General features: G+C 35.4%; 1 protein-coding gene across 2 annotated transcripts in view; it reads left to right on the top strand.

The window, feature by feature from the left end:
- The window catches only part of PCDH10 (protocadherin 10), a 33,256-nt gene extending 6,202 nt beyond the window's left edge, over window positions 1-27,054 (top strand). The window contains exons 4-5 of one of the 2 annotated variants that reach the window (XM_035550601.1): window positions 6,843-7,148; window positions 26,804-27,054. In XM_035550601.1, the coding sequence (XP_035406494.1) occupies window positions 6,843-7,148; window positions 26,804-26,907 (410 nt within the window). In that variant the 3' untranslated portion in view covers window positions 26,908-27,054. Of the gene's footprint in view, window positions 1-6,842; window positions 7,149-23,819; window positions 24,429-26,803 lie in introns of those variants that run through there. The other variant, XM_035550610.2, reaches the window with a different exon arrangement.
- Window positions 27,055-27,256: the final 202 nt, after the last annotated feature.

Raw genomic sequence — 27,256 nt, 5'->3', positions numbered from 1 at the left:
ATGAACCATAATAACCAAACAGGAGAGAAAAGAATAAACATCTGCAGAAGGGGCTGGGTTTGACTGATGGTGGGAATATAATCATATAGTTGCACATAAACTGAAAGCTATTTTCTTTTAGATGCATCCAGTGCTGTTATTGTTGTGCCTCTGCTCTCTATTCTTTCTCCCAGTTTTACAAGTAGTCTATTTCAGATAAGAATACTGGGACTGTTGTCAAACTTGACGTTAGTTCTTAACTGGGTAAATTCCTTATTTTTCTTACTTCTATTTTACTGCATTAGAGGCAAAAACTACAGTTTCAAAATATTTTCAAGTCACTCAGTGGTCTGATGTGATTTGTGAACTTCTGTAACGTAAATGATGATTGCAGATGAGGTAATGAGTGCTGACAGTTAGGTTTGGTCAGCTCACAAGTAACAATTTTGAGCTGAAACCTCAAACACGCAGAACTTCCAATTTAATATATTGGTGCTGTGCTTTCAGGGTAATTTGCATGAGCAATTTTTAAAATGCTGGTTCCCAATAAATATTTAAATACAATTCTCTGAAGAAATTGCTATCATTTCCTACTAATGTATAATAGAGATTTCCTCTAAGCTTTGGGCTCAGTTATGCTGTCACAGTGCAAAGAAAGTTCTCTTTGACCAAAGTGATGACAAGATATTTTGATATAAAGGCATCATTCTTGCTATTAGCTTTTTGTGATTAATTTTATGAAAAAAATGAGCATAAATCCTGTTTGATCTTGAATGACTAGAGGAAATGTCTGAGGGAACGCCTTCTCAGTTTTTCAGTTACTTTAGTGCTTTATAATCAATTCTATCTAAATTATTAAAGGAAAACACAGTTGTTGATAATGCTTTTTTTCCCTAAGATATTACCTGATACCATGCAGAATCATATTTGTTTTCAAAAGCATTGTATTTGTATCTGAAAATGTTTAGTCAAACATTCTCATTGAAAAATAATACTTCCTCCCTACCAGTTTTAGTCAGCAACATGTTTTGCTTGTAAAACATCTTTTTTTCCTCTTCTGTGCATGACTTCTGTTACTGTCACTGGTGAAGAATCCTTTGGCACACACATAGCTATTCCGTAGGAGTCCATTGCTAGGCTAGCTGGCTGTCAAAGTTGTAGTGAGTTATTAGTTGGGAAAGTAATCATGCAGGATGAAAATCTAGCAGAGTGTCATAGAGTTCTCCTCTACAATTATGTTGCAAAAATTCTGAACTAAGCTGTTCTGTGTGTCATAAAATGTCCCATTGTGTTTTGAAATAAGATTCTGGTTCACCTTTTAAAGATGTATATTTTCTTGGTAGTGATTTAATCATGGTTTCTGGAAAGTATGTGAGGGATTCATATTGTTCCCATTAAGGTAGCACCTGAATGCATTATTATCTGCTTTCTTATCTACCTCAATATCAACGAACTAGGAAAGGACTGTCATCTGCATTTAGCAGAGAATGGCAAGTAGTGGGATACTCAAAAGCATTCAAGAGCCTAATTTTTACTGATTGAGTGATTATTTCATTTAGGGGGGCAAGGATCTGAGTCTTTCGGAAAGTGGCCTTCCTAAGGTCACGCAGGAAGTTTTTGGTAGATGGAGGGAGGGGTTTCTCAAATCCAGAATGGGTGTTATTCATGCTCTTCTTCTCTGGCTGAAAATTGTTGAGACAAAAGCTGTTATTTTGCTGTAGAACAAATGCAACACTACTACCTATTATTAACACACTGTATTTCAGTCATGTTCTGTAGGAGTCATTTCTAAGCATGAAGTTAGTTTATTTCCCATGGTTGATTAAATTCTTGGCCTCCCTTGTGAAACTGCCGACTTGGGTGCCAATTAGTACTCTGTGTGTGTGTGTGTATGTTTAAATTGTGTGATTAGACACCTGTCCTGTAAGATTTGGACTCACGCCATCAACTTATTTTGTATGGTTGGTCACTAGCTACTCAGTTTTCTCACGCCGAACATGCGGAGTTCTTTACAATATTACCTTTGTTTCACTGTCTTCACTGAATTGGCATGATCTCTCAGACGTACTTCAGGAAGGAGTATCTGAGATGTGAAGCAAAATACACATACTGTAAATTACATATTATAAAATACATCAACTTTTTCACAATCTACTTGGTGCAGTACTGCACTGGACAGTATGTATTGGTGACTGCCTGAGAGCTAAGATCAGATTTCCACTATTTAAATTTATGAAGGAAATTGATAGTGGTCTAACATGAAGGCACAGGGTGAAACATTACCTTACACCAATTCAGATTTAGTAAACCCCAAGAGGCATTATTGCTGAGATGTAGAATAGCTATGATATTTCACTGTTCATAGGGACAAGAATTTGAGAAGTCACAAGGAGAATTTCGGTGATAAAGGGACAGAGGGGGAAAAAAACAGTGTTCCTTCTGAGCTTATGCAGAGTGACAGCTAAATCCTGTTTTGAAGATCACTTGGGCTAACAGTCCATCTTGGATAAAGTAAGAGTGAGCATTAAAATGGCTTATAAAAGTGCTTTGACTTGAACTGAGGGTTTGGTGGTTTTTTTTGCCTTTTTCCTCTTCTTTCCTTGGGTTGCATGCTTAATAATGTTCACATCTCAATAGTCCAGATAGAGCTTTGAAGCTGAGATTTGGAAGAGCTGAATATTGAAGATTTTTAAGTCTTTTTTCACGTTCTCATGCAGATGAAGTCAGTTTTATCCAAGGCAGCACACCAATTACTTAGCAAGAAAGAATGATAACTCTGTTTCATGAAGTCCATTTCTTCAGTAGATAAAGTCTTCCAAAAAGGAGGTTAAAATCATTATCCTTATTTACAGACAGAAAACATGAATCACAGGGAAATGACTAACTTGCTCAAGGATAATCTAACCAAATGGGTAGCCGAGCTGGTAAGGGAGCTCCAAAAAGGAGTTCTGGTTCCCTATGTCACATCTATTTGCCGTCCAATCCTTAGAAAGTTACTACAGAAGAAGCAACAAATGCCATTTAGTTCTAAGGAAAAGTCAAACTCATGAGGAAAAACAAAAGAAAGGTACACAATGGGGAAAAAAAAACCTCTTGATAACAATACCACAAAAATATTAAAATATTTTGCAATTTTTTTTCTTTTTATGACATCATTTACACAGTAATATATATATGAACATGTTCAATCATTACTCTAAAGGCTTGGTATATAGCTCTTCTCTCTTAATTACATTAAGAAATGATAAATTATTTAAAAATGGTTTTAGGCTTAATTTTCCCTTTGATCTTAAATTGTCTTTCAAATCAAGTAGAATCCATGCACAAAACAAAAAAAAATTTGATTTTTTCCTTTTGAAATACAAAAAGGAAGCGAACTTGGACTGTGCTTTAGAAAGGGAATACTACCAAGTAGTATTCAAAGCACCTGAGGTCAGGAAATTCAGATGCAGATATGCAACTTACTATTTTAACTATTTTCTTAGTTTTTTGTTTCCTTTGAGGAAGGGCCAGGGGCTCTTTTTCCTTCAAAATCTGCAAAGTTAGGTTGTGCAAAAGCTCATATTGCCCACTGGCCTATCCAGATAAGACTTGACCTTTGCTATGAGCTTTTATATGTATGCTGTATTTGGAATAGCTCAATGCTATTTTTTGGCTCTTTGGTGCTCTATACTATCTATTTGTATCTGCAAAGGACATTTGAAATTCATAATTCAGAGCCACCTTTAAAATCTCAGTTTATCTACATGCAAGGTCTAATATGATAACTAAGTGGGAAATATAAAGCATTTTTCATTAATGCGGGTTTGCAATTATGTTGGATAGTTTACTTCAGGCCATATACATAAGCAGATTTATGAGGGAGATGAGATGGAAGTGTCATACTGCTGAACATTTATTTTTGTTATAAATCAAGAATATGATTCTTGGTGAATAAAGGAGTTCTGTGCTGAATTTCTTACGTCATGTAGTGTGATATACTCTTCCTTCCTGGAATCTAGCAAACAGCCTTTCCTGCCCTGCCACCCACCCCATTTTTAATGCTTTTCAATTAAAAACAGAGAAATCTATAGTACGACCCACAGGAAAAAAGTGGAGGAAGAATAGCTCATATCATAGTCAATGTAAATATACATAGGTACCCAGGGATTCCAAAACTAGACAGATAATCTGAATTTATTTTCTGTTGAAATATTAAAGCCAAAGGCTTAGTCCTGCACCCATTAACCTCTTAGGGAACTCTGTGACTGATTCAAGTAGGAGCAATACCCAGACCAGTCCTCTCTGAACAGCTGTTTGCATGGTAATCAAACTTTCTAGCTACTTGTTAGCAGTGGGTGTTGAAATTTGGATCTATATTTTTTTATACTTATATTTTCTTTTAGAAGTTCTCAGCTTCTTGGGGGGGTGGATTTGTCGTACAAGCTTACAGCTGATATCTCCTACATTCATTACTTTATTTATTCAAAATCCTGATTTAAGGAGGCTGTAACATTTCCTTTATAAGCTGTTACATAATACTATTTGTCACACTGTCATAGAGAAGCAATATTCAAAAAGGAACTAAAAATTAATTTTTGGATAGAGACATTTTGCAGTTTAGCAGCTGATGTGGAAACAAAATAGTAAAATGGAGGTTAATTTTCCAGAGGAAATAAAAATCCACAAGCAGATAAAAGAATCTATCTTTGAATATATGTCTTAAATACAACATTACTATAATATCTTTCTCCCCACTGACAAAAGAATGCAGTTTAATATTTATCCATAAATTTTTCTGTCTGTCTCATGCTCTCTTTGATAAAGCGTTGAATGAATATGGTGATTGTTACACTGTTACCAAAATGCAACTGTAATCAGTTCCCTGTTAGAAGCAAGGTTATTTCTTGTTTACCTGTAACTTTGCTAGGAAATCTGAAAAAAAGAACAAAAATGTTCTAAACAGAAAAGAAGTTTGAATTCTAGAGTATGTCTTTTCTTGCATAAGAGATATTTTTATTCAAACGCTTCTGTATATAAGATACACATGTGCGCATATGCACATGGTTTTAGAGACATGGCTATGTGTTCATTTCTTTCCAGGAAGCCTCTACCTAACATTTCTTTTCAGTCGTTGTTAGCTACTACCATTACAGAATTTAGAACCATACAATTTGTACATGTTGCATGATGATCTTCATCTGATTCCTTAGTCGTATCTGCAGTTCACGTTTGCATTCTTCAACAGCTCACTGATCAGTAATTTATTTTCAGACTTGTGCATGCCAATTTTTGATGCGAGGTTCTAATCGAAGCTGGACCTAGCATTGTATATGACTTAATTTAAAATTAAAAAGTCATTATAAAGGGAGATTAATCTGAGGTAAAAAGCTTTTTTTCTTCATTTTTTCCCCTTTTATTTCTGTCTGCTTAAATGACTGCCTTTAGATCTCAAGCACTTGTTGATAGCTCAGAAAGAGTCTTGCTTGCTGAAGAGATTGTTTTGTGTAGTGTGAAATTACACAGAAATATTACTAATATATATCAAATTATAGTTCAAAACAGTGGTAGCATTCTTAATACTAAAGCTCACATTGGAGGTTGAGCTAATCAAGTCTTTCACAACGTTGGCTGGTGAATGAGCTACAATGCATGAATCTTATTACAGCTTTTCAATATATTTTTTTTCTATTTCTCTTGCAAGTTGTCCTTTTTTTTTGTTTTCAAATTCTAATGGAATGCCTGTAAATGCAGTGTTTGTAACATCTAGTTAAGTTTTGACATACATCTATTCTAAGACACTCAGCAATCTTTATAAGTACAAGAAAAGGATATTTCTTTACTGTACTGCTTTTTTTTTTATGGTGTTGAATAACAACTTGGAGACCTTTGTATTTATTTTCCTCTATGCCTGTGATTTCATACACCATTCCTCTCAAAACAAGTGTAATCCAACAACTCAGTGAATCACTGTCAGGAAATATTCTTTTAGGCTGCTGCTCTTAAGATAGTCAGTGGAAGCATAGCTTGTCATTGAAATCTTAATAGCATTAAAGGATTTGTAAGCAAACAGTTTTGTGTTGGCAGGGCCAGGTGTTTGCTGATATAGCGGAAACATTAACAATTTTGTCGATAGTTTCCACAGCCATGTCACGTTGGACTACAGCTACCTTTGTACTGCTAATTAGAGTTATTTACTATAGGATTCCATCCCATTACTTGGATGACTAGATAGTAAGGACTGCTGCGGTAGCAGTGAACACTGCTTCTGAAATAATGATGTAATGATTGATTTAGTAAGCCATCTTGATCACTTAAAAGCTGGATTCCTACTCTGTAAGATCTGCTTTTCATATCAATAGGTTCTGTCTGTGTGCACGCAAGCGTGGCTAGTTCCTTTATAAGACTTAAAAATATTTCATTTTCATAAATGAAATCTGTGATTCCTCAATCGTATCATTTCATTTCTTTGGTCAGAGATAAGTTTATGCAAAAACAATTCCTTCACTTCTTAAATGTGTATTTTTGACTGGGAACAATGTCTGGAAACACAGACATTGCCAACCGATCCTTACTGAAACGGGTTCTAAAAAGTGAGATCGGCAAGCTGCTTTATGAGCTAGAACCATCAGTACCCTTCTTCTTGTCATACCTTCTGTCTGTGTGTGTGTGCATGTGTGTGACGTTCTAGCATTTATTTACACTTATTCAGTGGTGTCATTGACTTCTGAAGACTGGACAATCCAATTTTTTGTTGACATGGAGGTAGTGGAAGAAGTTCTTAGGAGATTTCTATTTTTTCTCAGCAGTCTTTCTTATCTGTCAGCAGCCGTTCATGATGCTGAAGCTTATATCTGTAGTTTCTTTTTCTCTCATGCTTGCAGGCATGGATCTCTTCTCCAATTGCACAGAGGAATGTAAAGCACTGGGCCACTCAGATCGGTGCTGGATGCCTTCCTTTGTCCCATCTGATGGACGCCAAGCTGCAGATTACCGCAGCAATCTGCACGTACCTGGCATGGACTCCGTTCCAGACACTGAAGTGTTTGAAACACCAGAAGCTCAGCCGGGGGCAGAAAGGTCCTTCTCCACCTTCGGCAAAGAGAAGGCCCTTCACAACACTCTGGAGAGGAAGGAGTTGGATGGACTGCTGTCTAATACACGAGCGCCTTACAAACCACCATATTTGAGTAAGTACTATTCACAAGGCTGTATGAAAGTGTTCCCTTTGCGGGAATAAAAGTTAGCTCTTTCCACTATTCATAATAGGAATAATACAAACAAAATTTTAGAAGCAGTGGGGAAAAATGGCTTCCCTTGCAGTCAGGCACCACTGAGGAAGGCATCATTCAATGCTTTTTAAAAAAGACAAGACCTTGATTCTTGTTAGTATGGCATGATTGTCAACAACAAAAGCATCAGATGATAGCATTAGTGGGGGAGTTACTCAAATTTGTTTTCTGATGCTGGATTATTTCCAAATTTTTCATGGTTAGGTTGGTTTAAAAATAGACAGGGTAACATTTTTTTTAAAAAAAAGAAAAAGAAAAAAAAAGTCAAATACTTCCGTTTGTTTGGTTTGGTTTGGTTTGTTGTTTTTTTTCCTTTCAACTGTCCTAGGAGCTTCTCATTATTTTTTCCTCTTATCTTTTATATTGAGCAGTACCTTGATGATTATTATTTTAAAGTAACTATTTACATAGTTAACATTAGGGGTTTGGAAGGAAGAAGATAAAACTTTTTGCCTTCCATCTGATCATCTTTCAGCCTATGTAATATCAACTTCTGTCAGTGTTCCTCAGTGCCTCCTGTCTTGTTCCAAAATCTTACCTCTTCGGTCAACTTTTGACTGTGGTTTGGTGACATAAGTGTCATAGATCTCAAAAAGACTTGTAATTTTGTAGAGTCTGAGACAGATGTAGAGCTCTTGAGTACTATATTGATCTAATAGGTCTTTCTATTTAGTAGCCTTCTGTATTTTATTAGAGACTGTAATCTTCTTGACTTCAAGAATTTATCTTGATGCTTATCTCATCCAAATAAGCCAAAGACATTGACATTGCAATACTAACTCTTTTCAAGGCATCAGAAGTCTTTAAGGACAGCAGATCAGGAAAAAAAAACACTCAATGAATGGTATTCATTTATTTATTTTTATAAAGTATTTATCAGTTCTGAAAGGTGCTTCACTGGCAGTTTTGGAGTATGAAGATCTTTGCTACAGATCATTCTCAGCACAGGCAACACAGTTCTTTCATCCTAGTTAGCTCTGTCCGGGAATTTCAGTCTTTCAGAGAGGTCTGCTTACCATTTCAGTCTTCAGATTTGCTTTACCGAAAGCTTTTTCATTAGGATACCAATTATGAGGTGTGGAAGCCATTCCTAAAACAAAACAAAACAAAAAAAAACAACAACAGCAACTAAAAAAACTGTCCTGAGGCAGTCAGCTAAAATGCCAGGTGTCGATCATCTGGTCATACTGTGAAGACCCATATGAAGTTTCACATAGCTACGATGTAATGACTCATGTCTCTATCTTTACCTAACTGGTCTAAGCTGTAATTTAGCAATACTGATGTCATATCTATCACTTCAGTTAAAAAATTGAGGTTTTACAGCAGTCATGGTCCAACAACAACAGAGTTCTGATGCAGTATGTACATTATAATAGTGATTATATCTGGTGACATAATGTAATAATGATCTTCTTATTCCTACTGTAGGGATTTGAAATTTTGCTCAGCTAACATAAGTAGTTTTGTTGAATGTGTTTACATGCGGACATTGGTCCACATTTCATTGGTCCACATTTTACACTTTCCTGGTATAAGGGCATGAAGAATAGGAGGTAAAATGTTTAAAATAAACAATATAGATGAGTGGTATTATATAATCCACACTTGAGAATCCAGATTTAATTTTGCCTTTTATCTTTGGACCTTGAAGCAGAAACTGCCAGAAAACAGAGTAATATTTCTTTATTTTCCCTTACTGAATAGTTTCTTTAGTAAAATTTTAGATTAAAATTATATAGTAAATAACAGGAGGAAAGAAAATAAAATGAGCCTAACAGTTGTAGCAGTGAGTAAATAATTCGTTATTAATAATGTGTTCAATGAATTAGGCAAGAGGAATGTGTAAGGGGAAGTTGATTCAGGAAGGAACTTTAGTTGAGCCACTGAGTGACTACAACTTTAATAACATTTAAATTCAATTTCTTAACAAAAAATATTGTATCAGAACAGTTTGTCAGTAGAACAATTTTTTCAAAGAAGTGATTAAAATGTATGAAACGAAACCCTCATGTTCAGCAAAAATGCTGTATAAAAAGTTTTAGCATGTATGAAAACAGCTGTATGTAAAAGAAAGCGGCAGCAAAGAGGGAAAAATATATTGAATGGTTCAAAAGCTATTTGAACTGGAAAAGGTATTAATTAAAATGATCTGTAAAGACCAGATGTTCTAGCCGGTAAATTTTAGGATGGAAAATAAGAAAGCTGAGGAACTTCTTAGAGCAAATAGTGAAAGTCAGGAAATTATATACGGACAAGTTTTAGCATGTCAAATATAAGAAGTCTAGGAGAGAATTGGTGGGTCTCTAAAGCCACAGTTAGGACAGGAATGTTGCAGAGAGGCTAAACTGTTTCTTTGAATTTGTCTTCACAGGAGGAGGGAGAGATAGAGGGAGGGAGTAAGAAAGAAAAAGAAAGGCATTTTTAGGAAGCTGCCCATCCCAGGTAACCTTTTCAACTTTCAAGACTGCATCATGAAAGAGGATGTTGATGAAAAAAAAAATAGGAAGAAGCCAAGGGTTTATATGTTTCTTTAATAATCAGTTTTTAACAAAAGCTAGTGACCAAAGAAAATCAGAAGTTGTATTTATCATTTTTTTTAAAGTACTAGAAAAAGTTGTAAATTTGAGACTGGTAAGAAACGTTAGCACAAGACATAAAATTGTGACTGGGGTTTTAAGAACAAGGTAACTGGCATCTGTCCAGGAAAACAGCACAGAAAGATCGTCAATCTATTAGAATTTTGACAGAGTGGGTGAGAATTAATCAATACAGCGTATCTGAACTGTCAAAAAAAGCCTTTAGCCTAGCTTCTGTGTAGTAGAAGAAGCTACTAAAGTAAGCAAGTGTTGTTGCAGGGAAAGCATTACCAAATTCTGTGTGTCTGAGAGACGGAAAAAATTCATAAGGATAAATGGGACACTTTAGCAGAAGCAGAGTTCTCCTAGCATCTGTATGGAGATCCATGGACTTTAAAGCATTAATTTTCTCGAAAAGGAAATTAACATAAAAGGGACAGTATTTGCAGATGACATAAAATGATTTAGGTCAATCAGGTCTAATAGACTGTGTATGTCCACATAATTCAGTGAAGCATGAGCTTCTGAATTAGCTCGTTCTGTAAATGGAAGCTGCACAACAATGTCGGCACAGAGGAACAGCTGAGAGTACTTACTAGTTTGAGCTGTGCCATGAGTGCAGTGGGTACGGATGTGAACTGATAGCTCAACGTGGAGCTCTCACCGCCCCATTACGAGCCTGTTTGTTCAACGATGCATCTGCCTGGAGATCCCTGCACTGCGTTCCGATGGGCACCTTCAATGCTCAGCTTTAGAAAAGACAAACAAGGATGGCAATGCATGTTATGAGAAATTTGACCTTTTCTTGAGAAAAAAGACCGTGGAATGAGTCCCTGAAAAATGTCCACCGATGTGCAGAGCCAGCAAGTAGGAATGAATTGTCAACTTGTAAAAAGGAATTGAACTGAAAATACACTAAGATAAACTATTATAAAAACATTACACAAACCATACCACTATGTTTCTCTAGCCAGTCTATTCATTCCATAGAAATACATAGCATAATGGTGAAAATACTGAAAATATTTCTGTGCAAAGCCATATCAAAAGCTTAGCACTAATTAATTTAGACAAGCTATGATAGGGACATGAATTAAACAGGAGAGTGAATGAACACAGAGAAGTTAAGCTGGGCATCTCCATTTGCCATTTTCAGTTAAAAAAGAGCAGCAAAACAATTGATGAGCAAACATGTCATGAAATGGGAAGATAATACACATTTGATAAGTTGATATACATTTGACAGAAATGCTAGAGTAATCTGTCAAACTCATGGTTATGGGGGACAAATGAAGGGCTTCGTAGTGGAAAAGAGGCAAGCAAGAGGTCTGCCTGTTTGTTTTTTTGAGGCTTAGGTCATTGAATATTTAGGTCATCTATTACTTTGGGCAATGCCCTCAGGTGGGAACAGTATGATTAGCACCATTTCATTCATCTCACTAGTGTGTTGGTCTACAACTGATGATAAGTAGCTTTTAAATTATTTTCCTGTGTTCTTTTTTTCCCCCCTGTAATTGTGGATTGTTCTAGATGTGCATTTTTTAAATATTTTAGAGCTTTCCTAAAAGCTATGCACTGACATTTTTTAATGTATTTTTCTTCCTACTAAGAGGTTAGGATTTTTTAATATATGAAAATATTCAGATATTGCCATAATACTTTAACTGTATATGTAGAAATGTTTATTTTGCTCTAGAAATTACTTTGGCATAGATTAATTTACTTTGTAAGCAAGTTAAAATAAGCTACATAAAGGCACAATTTACTGCACAGGATAATAGCATCCATGCCAGGAGATACTGTGGAATAACAGTTGTGTTCCAAAGTAGCCCCCTAATCAACTCTGCAATATTTCCTACGTACATGCAAGCATCTTTGCATTCACTGCTGAAACTAGAAAATTATCATGGTAATAACTACACCATCAGTGATGCCAACACCATCAATGTATTTTATGTATGAATCGGGATACTATCATGTTAGGTATGATGGGGAGAGAGAGGGAATTAAAAACTGATCCCTTTCCCAAAGAGCTAGCAGCCTAAGTAAGGTGAAGTAGAAGAAACAAAATCACCTTCTTCGGCTAACCGTTTTGTATTGTGTCGCAGGGAAACTCTATGCTACCTTTGATAGATGTGCGGAGGTCTAGGTTTACGGAGACAAATAACTTGCATTAGTCTTGTTTGTATCATCCAAAAAATTTAACGCAAGCTTGTGTTCATCCTGTGTCTCTGTTTCTTAGCCTGGATAGCCATTTTTTCACTCTGCAGTAGAGGTGCGATGAAGGTCTGTGTACAATCAGGGAGACTGGGCTTGGGTCTGAGCAGAAGTGTAGAAAGTGTAGATGTAATCCGAGATTCTGGTTCTACAAAATCTTTGGTATCTGCTCGACTCATCGTATTTAAGTCAGCTAGGTTTACAAATAAAATTAAAAAGCTTTCAAAAAGTCTTTGCCCAGTTGAATTTAGGAATGGGACCATCAATTTATTTCAAATAATCTACCACAGAGATACCACAAAGAAAGGTTTATCTTACAGTCATTATCCATCCCCCTGAATTAGACTAGAGCAAATGACATAGAGGACTAGAGGAGAAAAATGTTCTTGTCTTTCCACTAGGACAAGAAGTGTCTCACAATCCTCTGATTGTTTTTCAAAGGAATAAAAAAAAAGCACATGTAAAGATTTTTGGGGGGCATTTGACATCTTTAGGATCACAAAGGCTATTTCTGTGTGGCAGGACATGTAACACAATTTTCTGCTATTATTTAACATAAATATATGAAAGATGTATTAAGCAAGTCTTTGCTGTTTTGGAAAAGTTTCCCAAAAAAATAAGCAAATTACCATTTTGTACATTTAATATAATGGAAGAATTTTCTTCTTATTTATTTGCATCTTATTGCTGGAAATCACAGCTGTGATAGACATTATAGCATTGCATTTGCATAAATGTAAATAACAGTTATTTTGAATGGAACACAAGTTTTTAAAATTATCAATCCTTTCTACATTTTTGTTTTTAAAAATTAGTCTATTTAATTTCTAATACAAATCAGATAATCTTGTGAGCCTGCTAGTCCCTTCACGAATACTTTTTTCAGTTTCCACGTATTTGAAGTAAATATGCACATTAGTAAAAGCAAACAAATTATTAAAAAAATAATTAAATTTTATTGTTATGAATGAACAAATAATGATATGTACACAGTGACAGAGTTGTTTGTTTGTGAATAGTAGTTTCATGCTCAAAACTAATGTTAAAATTTTATCTTTCAACTTTAAATCTGACCTGCAAAGCTGAATATCCTGCATATCCCATTACAGACAGTGGAACTCTTATCGTATATTGAGGAATTTATCTGCATGACAGGGTACAACTCTCATTTCTGCACAAATGAGAAAGATTTTCTCCATGCCGAGCTGCTCAGCAAAAATGGAGGCTGAGTTGAAAAGCCAGCATGTAATGCTAATAAACCTAATTGTATACTTTTTATGCAGATAACTCTATCTGCAATGTTAAGAGATTTATTCACTTATACCTAAAGTTTGCCAGTTCTGATACATCTCTATCAGGTAAATAAAGTTTACAAAAAAAACAAAACACCAACCTTTAAAAGGTAATATTAATTAAAATATAAACAGAGGAGTGCAAGACCGATGTGTTTTTAGTCATTATTGTAGGTACTGTGTGGTCTTGAATAAACCACTTAAGATGATTCACTGTTCAATGATTATTGCATAACTTCTGAAAGGCATTTTTATCTTACGTTCATGACTGGTTTGCATTCTTCATCTGAATGTATTCCTCTTGCAGCTATCACTCAAAAGGAAGAACTCTTACAGGGTATTATAGCAATAATAGAAAGGTAATAGATAATTCAGAAAGTAAAATTAGAAATGAATATATAAATATGCAAAGATAACTTGGCTGTAGCCCAGTAAAACCTACAAATTACTTTTTTTTAAAAAAAAGATGAATGTAAGAATAAGAAATAAGCATTCTTTTTAATTTTAAAGCACAGGTGTTAGCTGTTACATTTAAATGCTATTTGCTTAAGTCCTTTTATTTAACTGTGGTCTTAGAGCTCCCTGTGTTACTCAAAACACTGATGGAAAAAAAGCACCAGTTATTTGGTTTACATAGCATCTTCTATCTAGGAGGACTGTAGAGCTCTTTGCATCTGTAGTGCAGGAAAATGACTGAAGAAAGTTAAAGGAATTTAAATAACTTACTTGAAAGAAAATTCTACATTTGCTTTGTCCTAAAATATCCAACTTTTTTTCTTCTAATAGCTGTAGAAGTCTATATTTGCTAGTTCTGACTGGATCACATAGAAGTCTTGTATATTTAACTGTCTCAGACTTGTGCTATATTTATTCATTTATGTCAATTTTGAGAGTGCTTTTGTCTGCTGTGAGTTATGCCATCTCTGGAAAGTTTGTTTTGTGTGGGTGTTTTGGTTTGTCTTTGTTTTGTTTTGTTTGTTTGTTTTTTAAATAATTAAATTCTGTTTTCTGGATTCCTACTAGTTGAATATGGGAGAAACCAGCAGAAAAATTGTTTGAAACTTCAGGAGTTATTTTTGAGATTCTCATCTTTCAAATTTAAATCCTATCTCAAAAGTAATTTAGCCAGTTATGGATGTGAGTTTCTGTAGAAAGCAATGAGATGTTTGCAGTTACATTTTTCCGAGGCATTGAAGTTACTTATTTTTGATAGGCAAGTTCTTTTCAGTATGAATAAATGTTGTTCTTACATGCACAGACCTTAATGTGATGGTCAGGAGCTGGAGTATTGAATGTACTCCTAATCTTGTATCTGTCTGCAGAAAAGTCTTTTCCTCTCTGCTGTCCTCTCTTACAAACTCCTTGGGCTGTACAGCAGAGGAAATTATTCTTGTTTCACGCTCTTTTCCTGCACAAAATAAATTTTCTGCTTTCATTTCCACTGCCTGAATTTTAGAGGGCATCCCTTCCTAATTTTTTCTTGACAAAAGGACAAAAAATAGGGAAAGCCATTTAAAGAATGAAACAAATAGGAAAAGAAGGGACAGCATCTATCGTGTTTGAACAAGCGCACTATAGGGATCAGTGTTGCCATTTTTCTGGCAAGCCTGTAAACAGCTCTATTTGTACGCTAGGCACTGAGAATCCACAGTTGCAGGCGAGCAGTAAGATGACTGCTGCTGGGAAGTACCTGTCAATGTATTTAATTTGTTTTAGAAACGTAGTATGGCAAAGTCAGAAGAGTGAAAAATTACATATTTGGTACCTTCTTGTAAGACAGGAAGTAGGAGATGGACAATCAGAATATAATTTTTAACTTCTATACCTAGTAAATTGCTGGAAGAACTAAATATGAATAATAAGCAATGTGGTTTCACTAAAAATTCAAACTGCTAAAATAATTTAATCTCTTTCTTTGATAGGATAATAGTCCTTATTGGTTGAAGAAAATATTGTGGACATGGTGAACTTGATTCCTAAGTTCTGCCTGAAAATTATGTGCATATATGAGTTGCAAGAGTATATCAATCATTTCTTGCATACACATGAATCTTTTACATGTGTAAATGGTATTATACTACATGATATTTTCACAGGAGTGATTTGGTTAGAAAAAATGGTTGCAGACTAGATTCACTAAGAAAGCTATAGGGATGATGGACTCCTGTTTTAGCAAATGACCTGAGTTCCCTGACTTTATTTTTTCACCTTCGGCATCATGGTTACATTCAGAACTGGAAAAGGACTTATTATGAAACTGCTTAAATACAACTTTTCTTTATTCATAAGGAATATGCTGATATTGTGGATTCATCTTACGTCAGAGTAACGTTCTGTCACTTTGTCACTTTCTTAGTCACCTATTTGTGCTTTAATTTGACATCCATCTATTCTCAAATTGGCATTTAAGTGACAATTGAATGTAGCTGCATATAGCAGTGGTATTGATGGGGAGTGAGATCTGAAAAAATTTGCTCACAAACAAATGCAGGAATAACGTTTTTCTGCTACTTGAGATAAAGTGTTGTGGTCTTGTATTTGCAGTATATTTGATGTCCAGTATGGTTTATTGCTTCTAATTAATTAAAACAGGATCCTTCCCAACTGGGATGTTATGGTTGATACCCTTGCACTCTCTGCAGTGCCTTTGGCCTGTGTCAACTAGCTCTCTTCCCTAACAAGTCCTGGGCATGGTGTGTGTGAGAATGAGGGCCAGGGACCATTCCTGAAAGCAGATTGAATGTGATCACAGTATATAGCCCCCATATATGACTGAGAAGTTTTAATAATGTGGACATAAATCATTCTGTTCTAGTGGTACTGTAACAAAGAATAGTCAAGGGCACATTGCATTAAAGGCTAGAAACTGTGCCAATATGTCTTTTTGAATAAGAGAAGTTTTGAAAGGATTGCAAGAAGTTTATATGATGTAGTTAAATATATTATCTTGGCAAACTGGGAAGAACTCTCTGAAATCTAAGTGCTACTCATGAAAGACAGCGTAAAGTACTGTGCTTAGTTCAATGGGAAATAAAACATTCACAAAAAGAGAGGGGATGTACCTGCCAAATCCTACTACTACCAGGCGAGAGAGGTGGTAGAAAAAACATAATGGCAAAGATAAATTAGATAGGAATACAGTGTGTGATGCTGATGTAATACTGTAATGCATGTTACCTAATGTCAGAACAAGTAAATTTAATTATTTCAGGCACAATTCAATGTGATTAATTTAGGCACCTCTGAAGGCCACCAAACTGCAACTTATATATACATATATATACATATATGTCTGCTTTTCACTTGAATCTATAGGGAACTTAGGCACTTAAGAGCAATTCAGAAGGACTGGGTCATATCCCTCTTCTTCTTCCCAGGGCACTGAAAATTTTAAGTCTCGTTGTAGTCAACATTCAGTGTATTTTGCATTGCTTAACTCTCAAACTGACATGCTCATTTTCAGGCTTGTCAGCTTAAAGACGTTTTAGTGTAGATTTCAGGAGAGTACAATAAAATGTTGAGTTCTGAAAAAAAATGGAGGAAGGAGAAAAGATTTGAGGAGAAGTGATAGTTGCATACAAATACATAAGCAAACCTTTTTTTTTTTTTAAAAAAAAGGGAATCAAATACTGGTATTACTAAGGATTGTACCAAAATTATTAGCTTAAAGTGAATTGGGAAGAAAGTTAATTTGCTATGAGAACACACATGCAATTAGAATGAGTTGATGGAGAATCTTCTTAGGGAATTTGTATGACATACATCATAAATAATTTAGGAGTTACTTAATCCGTCCTAATATAATACATAATTATAATAACTCTTAAAAATGAAATGTTCCATGATTCTCTGACTGCAAGGTGATGTCATGTATCATCTTTAGTGTTTTCAGGTAGATAATACAGTTGTAATAATGTAGAAAGATGAAGAGGCTTTCTTGTTCTTACTCTGTCTTGTGCACAAACTGACTTTGGTGTCTCTATGGTACATTATAGAATATACCTTAGCACTTTCTATACTGCATTGTAGTAACTAAAAAGCATTGTTTTGGCAGTAAATAACAGCGAACAGAGATAAATCAAATCTGACGTGTACTATGTCACTGGGCTGTTCCTAGCAGTGAAAAAAAAATTGTCAGCATTTAGCACAGAAAATAAAGTAAAAATATCTTATGTGCCACAGAACATTGATGACAAAAAACATTACTTGATTCAAAAGAAAATCCCTAATCACATACTTAATGTAATGTGTATGTCGATTAAGGTCAATGCTTAAACTTAAGCCTATTTCTGAGGATAGTGCTAAACATTCCTTTATGTGAATAGGGACTTGAATACCTATTCTGAAGAATTGTAGTGCTTTTTTTTTTTTTTTTTTTTTTAATTCCAGAGACTCAGCTGAGTCCAGGTAGAATATAAATCTCAGGGCACTCAATAGCACCAAAGAAACATGTTAATGACTGTCATGAAGTGTCAAAAATTGTATCAAGAAGCCTGTTTGTCATACCAAAATATTCACAAAGACATGTTCAAAGAACTCCTGGTGGTGTCAGCATACTTCCAGAAGTACGTGGGCACCAAAGATCAGAAACATCTTAAAAATAGGGAAATAATTTTACTAAGCATGTATTTTCAGATCTTGAAATGAAGCTAATGGAAGTGGCAATGTGCATCAGTCAGAAATTTGGTCAATAAACTTTTTCCAAAAAAAAAAAAAGGAATGGTAATTTGTTTAAGTTGTTGATAGAGAATTCAACACTATGTTCAAATTTGAAAAGTAACACTTGTATTTAAGTGCAAAGGACAAAACCCTTTCTCCCTTTTCATGGAAAAGATAACATTATTTGTCATATTCACTAGATTATGGTCAATGCAGTATCCACCACTGTCAAATTTGACTTGGCTGGGAATCAGCGTCTGTTGAAGTGATTTAAATGAATATGGGCAGGGAAATGTATAATGCATTTAATGCAAGACAAAAGGAAGGACAATCTGCGTGGTCACATTGCTTACTAAATGTGAAAGATAGCTCTTTGGCATAATCATCTTTGTTCCAGAAGTAAAGACAAATTCTCGAAGGATAGATTTCAATGGGCTGTGGAGTGTGCTTACTTAAATAAAGGCAAGTCTCTTTCTAGCAAAGATTCACTGCAACAATTGCTAAACTCTTGCATTTTGGCCTACTTCATTTATTCACAGCCTGAAGACCTAATACTCACAATTTATTTTGATTTGAGGTGAAATCTGGGTAATTGTGCATGTCAGTCCAAATGCTGCAAGTTTATTTTAGAAACTATTTATATTTTGTGTTTTGCAGATCCCATAAAGAGTATTTCAGTCATGAGTCTTTATTAGAGACAAATTCTGCTTACATGTTTGCATGCGGGAGCTTCTTCTGCCTTGCCTATCTATCAGATGTCAGTAATGGCCAGACAGAAAGTGGCCTCATTCTTGGCTAACTCCCTTGTAGGTCTTTAAGAGTCTTCAGACCTATCACGTATTTTACATATGCATGTATACATAAGCACATAAACAATGGCCACTAGAACCAACTGACTCACTGACAAGGCAGAGTTGGCCTTTTTTTCTTTTAAGGTACAAAAGTAAGTATGTTCCATCTTCCTTTTTTCAACTATTTGATATAATGCAGAGTTAATAAAAACACAAAATGGGTGAAATGTAACATGGGCATCTAGAACACCAGTTTTGTGCAAGTGTGCTCTACAGAGTGCATAGGTATGAAGCACATAATCTCTTAACTAAGGATTCGATAGTGAAAAAAAAGACTAATTCATGAGGAAAAGATATCTGATAAAATTATTATTTTCATATTTGTGTACCAAAGTACAATTGGACTGGTTAAGTTAATCTCTTATAATGCCATTAATGGAGTTTTCATAAATTTTATTAGCAATGCTTTAAAATACTTCTTTGAGTAATAGTTGATTTAAAAAAAAAACAACTTTATGGATTGCAAAAGATACTGAATTGAGACCTGCAATGACTGGAATACTTTTTTATCCACAGAACGTGGGTGGCAGCAGAGTAATCTTCCCCATCCTACATCCCCCAGCCCCAGCCGTGTGTCTCACCCTTTACCTGGATACACCACTACAAAGGGTGAGGGAGCTATAGTAGTTACTCTGCATTCCCGTTCACTTGTTGACCTCTTTCCAAAAATGTGGTTGCTGATAACTAAATTAGAGCTCCACTGAAACAGCCAGGTTGTTTTGTATAGGATGCCTTCTACCACTACTTAAATTGTGTTCTCTATTCAGTTGGGCTGAGTCAGAACAGGAATGTTGAATTTGCAGCCTGTTGCTTGTCACTAGTATTTTCCACTCCTGGCTCTGTCAATGCCAGTGGGACTTAGTGAAGGGCAATATTTCATCCGATATAATTAACATATAGACAGTAAGGCAAACCATAAAAATATGAAGAAAGTCAAAGTTAATGCAAATTTAAAACTGACATTGCCATAATGTATCTGAGGTAATTAATTGCTTTAAAAATTATTGTTCAAGCGCAAGGTACTCGCTGTACAGCCTCAGTAGCTGGGCTGTTTCTAAGTGGAATACAAGGAGATTACAGCCTTCTGTAATCTCTGTATCAGTTGCATGGGGGCCTCCTGATCTGCATAAACATGACATTGTGAGGCACACATTTTATGCAGAGGACCCAAAAGAGAAAAAATGCATTGAGCGCTTGCATGGAAGCCTATCTGAACGCCCACGGGAAGTTAAATAGCACTTGGTTATTGTGCTAGCTTAGAAAATTTGGATCTGCAATAGCAAGATGACAGTTTACGTACTGTTTTTCCCCCTACTCTCCAGTTGCATAGCTTTATTTGTTTTAAAGAGGACTCTTCTAGGTTGAAGTGTATTCTTTCTCCTGTGTGGAGGGGGATCAGTAATGTTTCCATAACAGCAGCAGCATATATGGCATTCCATACCCTTTGGAGATTTTATTAGCTAGGGATTCATTGGGATCTTTAGACTGCTGGCACTTGGGGGAACTCTGCAGTCGTTCTGTTACTGCAGATATAATACTGTAGGACATTATGGAGCTGCTAAATATAGCACAGAGAAAGTGACAATAGTTATAAAAGGTACAGCATGTGTCTTCTTTTGCTGCTTGGGTTGCCAGTAGTGGAGGGAAGCAGTGGGCCTTCTCTCTGTTCTAGTTAGATTAGCTAGCAATGCTAAGCAGGAAAACTCTTTTATTCAGAGAGTTTGAAGGTCTTCCAAGTACAAACAATCCCTTTTAGGGATTGCCAGAAGAGGAAATGTATATAACTGTATTCATGGCTGTATGGCTGTAAGTAGTCTGACATCAAGTTTGGATGCAATAGGATGATTCACAACAGAGTGGAAGGAAGATATCTTTATAAGGGCTTTACAGTATTTTCTGTTTGTTTCTGATCCATAAGCTAGGAATAATCATTGCATATTTTATTTTCTATTTTCTGTTTCTTACGTTAGTGTTTTTCATTTCTTTTTCTGTTCATCTACCACTGATCTCTTTACATGTCTTCTCTCATCAGCCTGCACAGAACTAGCTCACCGCTGAGACTTACTAATGCGTATGGAGGGACAATTGAATCTTAATGTATTTTTGCTGTGTTCTATTTCCTGTTTTTATTGAAATTCCATACAAATTTTATGCATTAAGCATTCTTACTGTAACTCTCAAAACCTTTGTTAAGGTCTTTGGAGAAGAATCAATAGTCAGTACAGCATAAATCGCGTACCCTAAGAATTTTAATTGGAATGCTTGTGATTATTTAATCATCTTGTTCGCCTCAAACACTGTTAGAATATATTAAAAAAAAAAAGTGTAATTACATTAATGGAATTAGGAAACAGCTCATCATTAAAACCCTTTTTCTAACATCTATACTCGCACAGACTTGAAGCTTCCCTATGCACTTGGTTTGAGAGTTTGCAACAGGAGAGAAAATAGGGATGACAGAGAGAGCTGGGATCTCAGAGGAGAATTAGGCACCAGAAATTATGGTGTTCTTGTTCCAGCTCTTACACTGACTCTGATACTTCCATTTCTATAGCGTTTGCCATCTCTGGATCTCAAAGTGGATTATAAAGAATAGTGATTTAAACCTTCCTGCACCTCTAGGAGATAGGTAAGCAATATTATTCCCATTTTACAGATGGAGAAATTGTGATGCAGAGAGGCTTAGCGTTTCTTCTTCAAGTTTTCTTATGAGCACACATGCATGCACACACACAGAACCAGAAATAGACCAGAACTTTTATTGCCCTCTGTTTTAAGTGAAGTCCATCCTCCTTTCCATTTAACCTCTCTGACTTATATTCCCCATCTGTAAAAGGACGGAAACTGGTATAGGCATGGAGAGATTTTCTTGCACATAAATTTCTGAGCAAACACAGAAAAAAAAACAAAACACAGAGGACAAAACTCACTCGAAATCCAATGCATTTTGTGTGTTGGCAGAAGATATGTTAGGTTTTGGGTCAAGTGCTTTTGTAGGTGGGGACAGTGCAGGTGTTCTGCACCCTGACAAGTAAAATTTAATTATTTTTATAAAATGGCTTGATTATTTTGTAATATAAGCACATTAATAAAAGTTTAAAGTTTTAAAAATGTACTGGCAAAATATTAAACCCATCAAGTAACTCAGTCTCTGTGTTATCCGAAAGAAAATCCTAGACAAACTGATTTTGCTGTGTACCTCAGGTGCCAGGTCAGTAACCCCAATGCGCTGCGGCAGGCAGGAAGAGAAGGAGAGTAGTGCTGCATGAGAGCAGCAGTGGCTGTGCTGCATGTCTGTGTACGCAGATCCCGTGAGAGTCGTACTGTGCCTCTGTACTGCAGTATGAGGTCCTCAGTGGCAGACAGCAATCTAGATACTCTGCTTACCTATTTACAAGAGAAGTGAGATTACTAATGAGCTTTTGGAGAAAGTGTTGAAGATCAAATATAGATCTTGTTACTGCTGTTACTATTACTGGAGTTATTGTTTCTTGTTATATTTTAAAAATATACTTATAAAATTGTCTATAAACTTGATTGGTCTGATCATATACAGCAGCAAAAGGTCATGAAGGTTCTGTCTCATTAATCTTAACCAGTGTTAACAAAATCTTGCAGGAGCTTTGAAAAATCCTTTCGCATTCTGCTACTAATTTGCTACAGAATTGAAACATCAAGACCAGAATATATTAGTTGTTTTAATTTTACTGTTAATAACACATCTGGCAGGTGTCTGTATATTGAACAAATAGCTTACAAATAAATGTTCGTCACATTTTTCTGCATGCATCCTATGGGATAGGCAGGCTAGATCAAACAACCACACAACACCCATGTTAACATTTTCCTGTAAGTAATCCAACTTCATTGTGATACAGTAGATAAATTGCATATTTTTATTGGTGAATGTGTGTATATATAGTGAATAATATGGCTAATGTATATTTTTGTTAAATGGAATGGAGACTGGATATATTTGTGTAGTTTGCATGCAAGCATCAACGTGTATATATGGATGATTTAGTTCAAGGATTCATTATGAAGTTAAGATTCCTTTTATTTTAGTTGTAACGCTTCATGGCCAGAAATATACTGAATTTTAGGTAGAGAATTTGGTTGATTTGGAGCTTAGGTAAAAGCTGATTTTATCATTGCAGCTTTCCTAAATAAGAATAATGATGATGATGAAGACGGTGGTGATAGCAGTGATAACAATACTTCAGCAAGCAAGCCAGTTCCTTGTCTCGACTTCATGTGTAACTGAGATCAGAATTTAACCCAGGGTCTTTCTGAATGCTAGTACAAATCATTTGTTACCTTTGCTCCCAATTACAGTTAAAATAGCCAGTGTCTTGAGGTAATATAGCTTGCACAGCTGGTGGATTAGCTGATGGGTTTGCTAATGCATTGACCTTCTTCATCTGTGTAACATGAGTTAATTTCCAGGCTGACAGTAAATGCTGAAATTTGAATTGTAGCACTAATGCACCATTTTTTCATCTCTCTGTCAAACCAGACTAAAGGGTCATTTGGTGATGAGGATAATGGTTCACTTTGAAAGGGAAGGAAAACCGGCTTCTGAATCTGGGGGATTCTAGATCTTGCTTCAAATAACAAGATGAACTAGGAAAAAATAGGCTTGGAAATTCCAGTAGTATTGAACCTGCGAGTCTGACTATTTGCCGTGTTCTCGTACTGGTGCTGCATAGGCACACTGGAATGCCCTGACATGTTAGACAGAATAATAAAACAGCATGTGAAGTTTGGTTTTCAGACTATCAAGCCTCAAAAAGACTTTTCTCTGAAAAGTGAATCAACGTTAAACTGTTTGCTACAATGGGAACATTAAGCGGCAGTTTGTGACAAGTTTTGATTGTTTCTCTACACTCTAAGAAATACTAAACCTAAGAACTGTTGGAGACTGATTTTTTTCCTTTTTCTCTCAGAAGTGTCTTTTTTTCTTTTCTGCAGCACGGAAAAGGATATGCTAGTCACTTCTACAGGACTTACCTGAAGCAGCATGATTTGCACAAAAGTCGACCAACAAAAAGCATCAACTTTCAACTTCATTATCTTGGCCATCCAGTTCTGTCTAACTGAAGGATTTGTGTGCTGTTGGAGACATCATGGCCAACAATAGGACCTAATTGCTCTCAGCAGGCCTGAGAAATGAGTTGAAATGTGTAGAACTGTAGAAACTTTAGAGGCAACTGATCTTGCCTCTCTGATCAGTGTGTGCCTGTTTACAGCACTATATATCTTTCTCTCTCCAAAATGTCACTGAGCCCTTTAGATGTTTATATTCACCACAAGAAGCCAATCGTACAGATAAAAGAAATGTGCATTATAAATGCAATATCACTGTTTTAAACTTGACTGTTTTATATTATTTTTGTGTGATCAAGTGTTCCCCAAACTATTCCAACTTTACAAGAGAGATTGTGATCATGTTCTTTTCACCCGTGGGTCTCAAAAATGTTGTTAATCTGAGGACCCACAAAATTATCAAAGACATTCTGTAGTTTATACACCGTGTTGCAAAGTGTTTACTGTACTATTTCAAAGCTTCTAAATAAATATAAAATATATATATATTATATTATATATAATTTTCCGAAAAATGTGGTACAACTTAGTTGATTTTTAAATGGATTCATACAGTCTACACCATACACTAAAGTGAGAAGGTAATTCAGGGTTCCTAAGCTATCCTTGCTAAAAACAAAAATAAAATAAACCTTTAATAGTACTTCCCCAATATTCGTATTTTGGTCAATCCTGTTTTTCTTGTTTAAAAAAAAAAAAAAGCTGTAAGCAACAACATTTTGTCTAAAAGTTGTAATGATTTTTCAATGCCAAAGATGCAGCTGTCAATATTACCAGAATGAGCGCTATGTACTATCAGAGGTATAAATCACTCTCCATTATTTTGATTATATTTCTGTGGTTTTTAATTTGGAATCACAAAATCTTTTATAAGGCTCTATAAACTCACCTGTATATGTTGTTAAAAAGAACACTGGGTGTCTGTACATTTTGCAATGTAAAATATAATGTAAGTGAAGTTAAGTATTTTAAGAAAATCATCCCAAACTCATAAATATGCATACATACATACACACACACACAAAAGCGCACATCTCTCTGACATAGTTTTGTGAAACTATAGAAATATATTGCATAAAAATATTTCTCTTGTGGCTAGGAATAGTTATTGATAGAATTCAAATTACAAAGGCAACGTACATGCCAAACTATTGACTCTTTTATCACAAGGGAGGTTTGAAATTAGGAACATGGCACATTCTCAGCTGACCCTTCTCCCACGGGAGTTTAAAAGGGGTTGGCTACCATCTCTGTTGGGAAAAGGATTAAGCCCTTGCATATAATCTTTATGTTCTGTAACAATTATATGGTTTGAAATGGTATCTTAGAGCATTTCTTTTCTATGAAGTATTGAAAATGGTAAACTTTCAAAGGTAAAGTTACAAATTACATTCATGTCCATGGAGCTTAAGTACCGTTTACTAAATGTAAAAATCTAGTAAAATGTTTTTTCTTTTTTTTTTTCCTTTTTTTTTGTATTGTGTTTTTTTCCCTGCTGTGTCTTAGTATCTGTCAAATATTGAAAACAAATGATACAACACTGTATTGTCAAACAACGTCTAGCCAAATTTGAACAAATGCCTAGGGACAATCCAGTATTAAGACAACAAAAAAAGCTCTCATTGATTGCAGTTGAATTTGGATCATGCTGTTATGTACGAATTCTGATATCCCCACCAGTGCTACCACAGGATGAATGTGTGAGAAGCAGATTTTAGCCACTACTATGTGGTTATTGAGTCTGGTTTTCTTCCTTTTGTCATTATTTTTGTTTGTTTGTTTATAATGCCAGTTTCTAGAAGCTAGATAAATCATTCGTATGGAAACCATCCAGCTAAGGATCCAAACAAGACTCCTGATCAATTTGTGGGAGCTCTCTGTTCAAACAGCTGGACTGAGCTCTGGAGTTAATTTTACTACTCTTAGCAAAATATGCTTATTAAACACTTTTAATGCATATTTCTAGCACATTTGTATAACTATAAACTATTTTGGGGATCCTTTTAAAAATGTATATGTCATAGAAAACACACATACAAACAAGTGCCAAGAATGGCTATTGATTTGAGCAAACAATAACAATGGAATGTTTCCCTAGCTGTAGGTAGTGGGGCTTTTAGTCACCTACATGCCTTGTTAGTTTTATGAAGAACAGCAATGATTTTTTTGACATATCTTTCACTTAAAGCCTGTTAAATTGTTGCTTCTGCTTTAAAAGCAAGTCTTTGTCCTCCATGGAACTGTTTTTTCCTTATTTCCAAGTATCTCTTCAATTGTAGACGTATACTGTAATGTTTATTTTCAGTCTTTGGGAAGGAAAAAAATATTTTATTTTCTTTTTCATAGTCAGTGAAGTATTTTTGTTTGATAAAACTGCCTTCACATTTGCATACATTTTTTTCTGAAAGACTTAACCATGTAAAACCATGTCATTCATTTCCATAACTGAACTCCTTCAGTGAACTATGTATGTAATATACACAACTTTACACGTCTCTTTTTTTTTTTATTTTATTTTATTTTTTAATTTATGTTAGATAATAGAGACTTTGGTCCATGTATACACGGACATCCTTCTGAGTTCATTGGGAGAGTCTCAGAGGGAATAATGATAGGATACAGAACTGCTGAGGAACAGAAAGTTTTGAAGTACTACATCCTGGGCTCCTGAAATATTTAGACTTTTGCTGATTTCCCTAGATCACTGTGAATTTCAGTATGGTAATATTTGATGACATGAGGTTTAGGCCATATTAGAAAACAGTACTTAGCTGTCGTGTCCCAAGAGAAGTTCTGAGAAGTGTGTATGTCAGGAGAGGTTCAATCTCTTCCCCAATTATATGTTTTAGTGGGGAAGATACCTGATGCATCTAGCCACTTCCCACTGAAATTGAATCATTCAGCATCTCCATGTATTTCATCTGTCATGCTACTAGGTGCCTATCTGCAATGATAGGTATGTAAATGCCTTTAAACATTAGCCTTTTGTATTTGCCTCTTCCTTGAAGCGTATGTGATACAAATGTCTAAGGACTCTGATTTGCATATCGGACAAAAAGCAAACTGAACTAGTGGGAAAATATTTAGATTGAATATTACAGAGGAATATCTATATCCATAAGCTGAAATAGGGAAGGTTCTGAAACTGCTTTCATTAAAGGATTTCATGAATATTTCAAAAAATACCTGTCAGGGATGATGTAAGTGTACTTAAACTTGCCTCAAAGAAAAGGCATGGACTAGCTTCTCAGTCCTGTCATTCCATAATTTTCCTAGTAGGGCATACTGAGCTTCAGATGATG

This window comes from Cygnus atratus, chromosome 4 (genome assembly GCF_013377495.2).
Source record: "Cygnus atratus isolate AKBS03 ecotype Queensland, Australia chromosome 4, CAtr_DNAZoo_HiC_assembly, whole genome shotgun sequence".
Lineage (NCBI taxonomy): Eukaryota > Metazoa > Chordata > Aves > Anseriformes > Anatidae > Cygnus > Cygnus atratus.
This window is presented reverse-complemented; position numbering and strand designations above follow the sequence as displayed.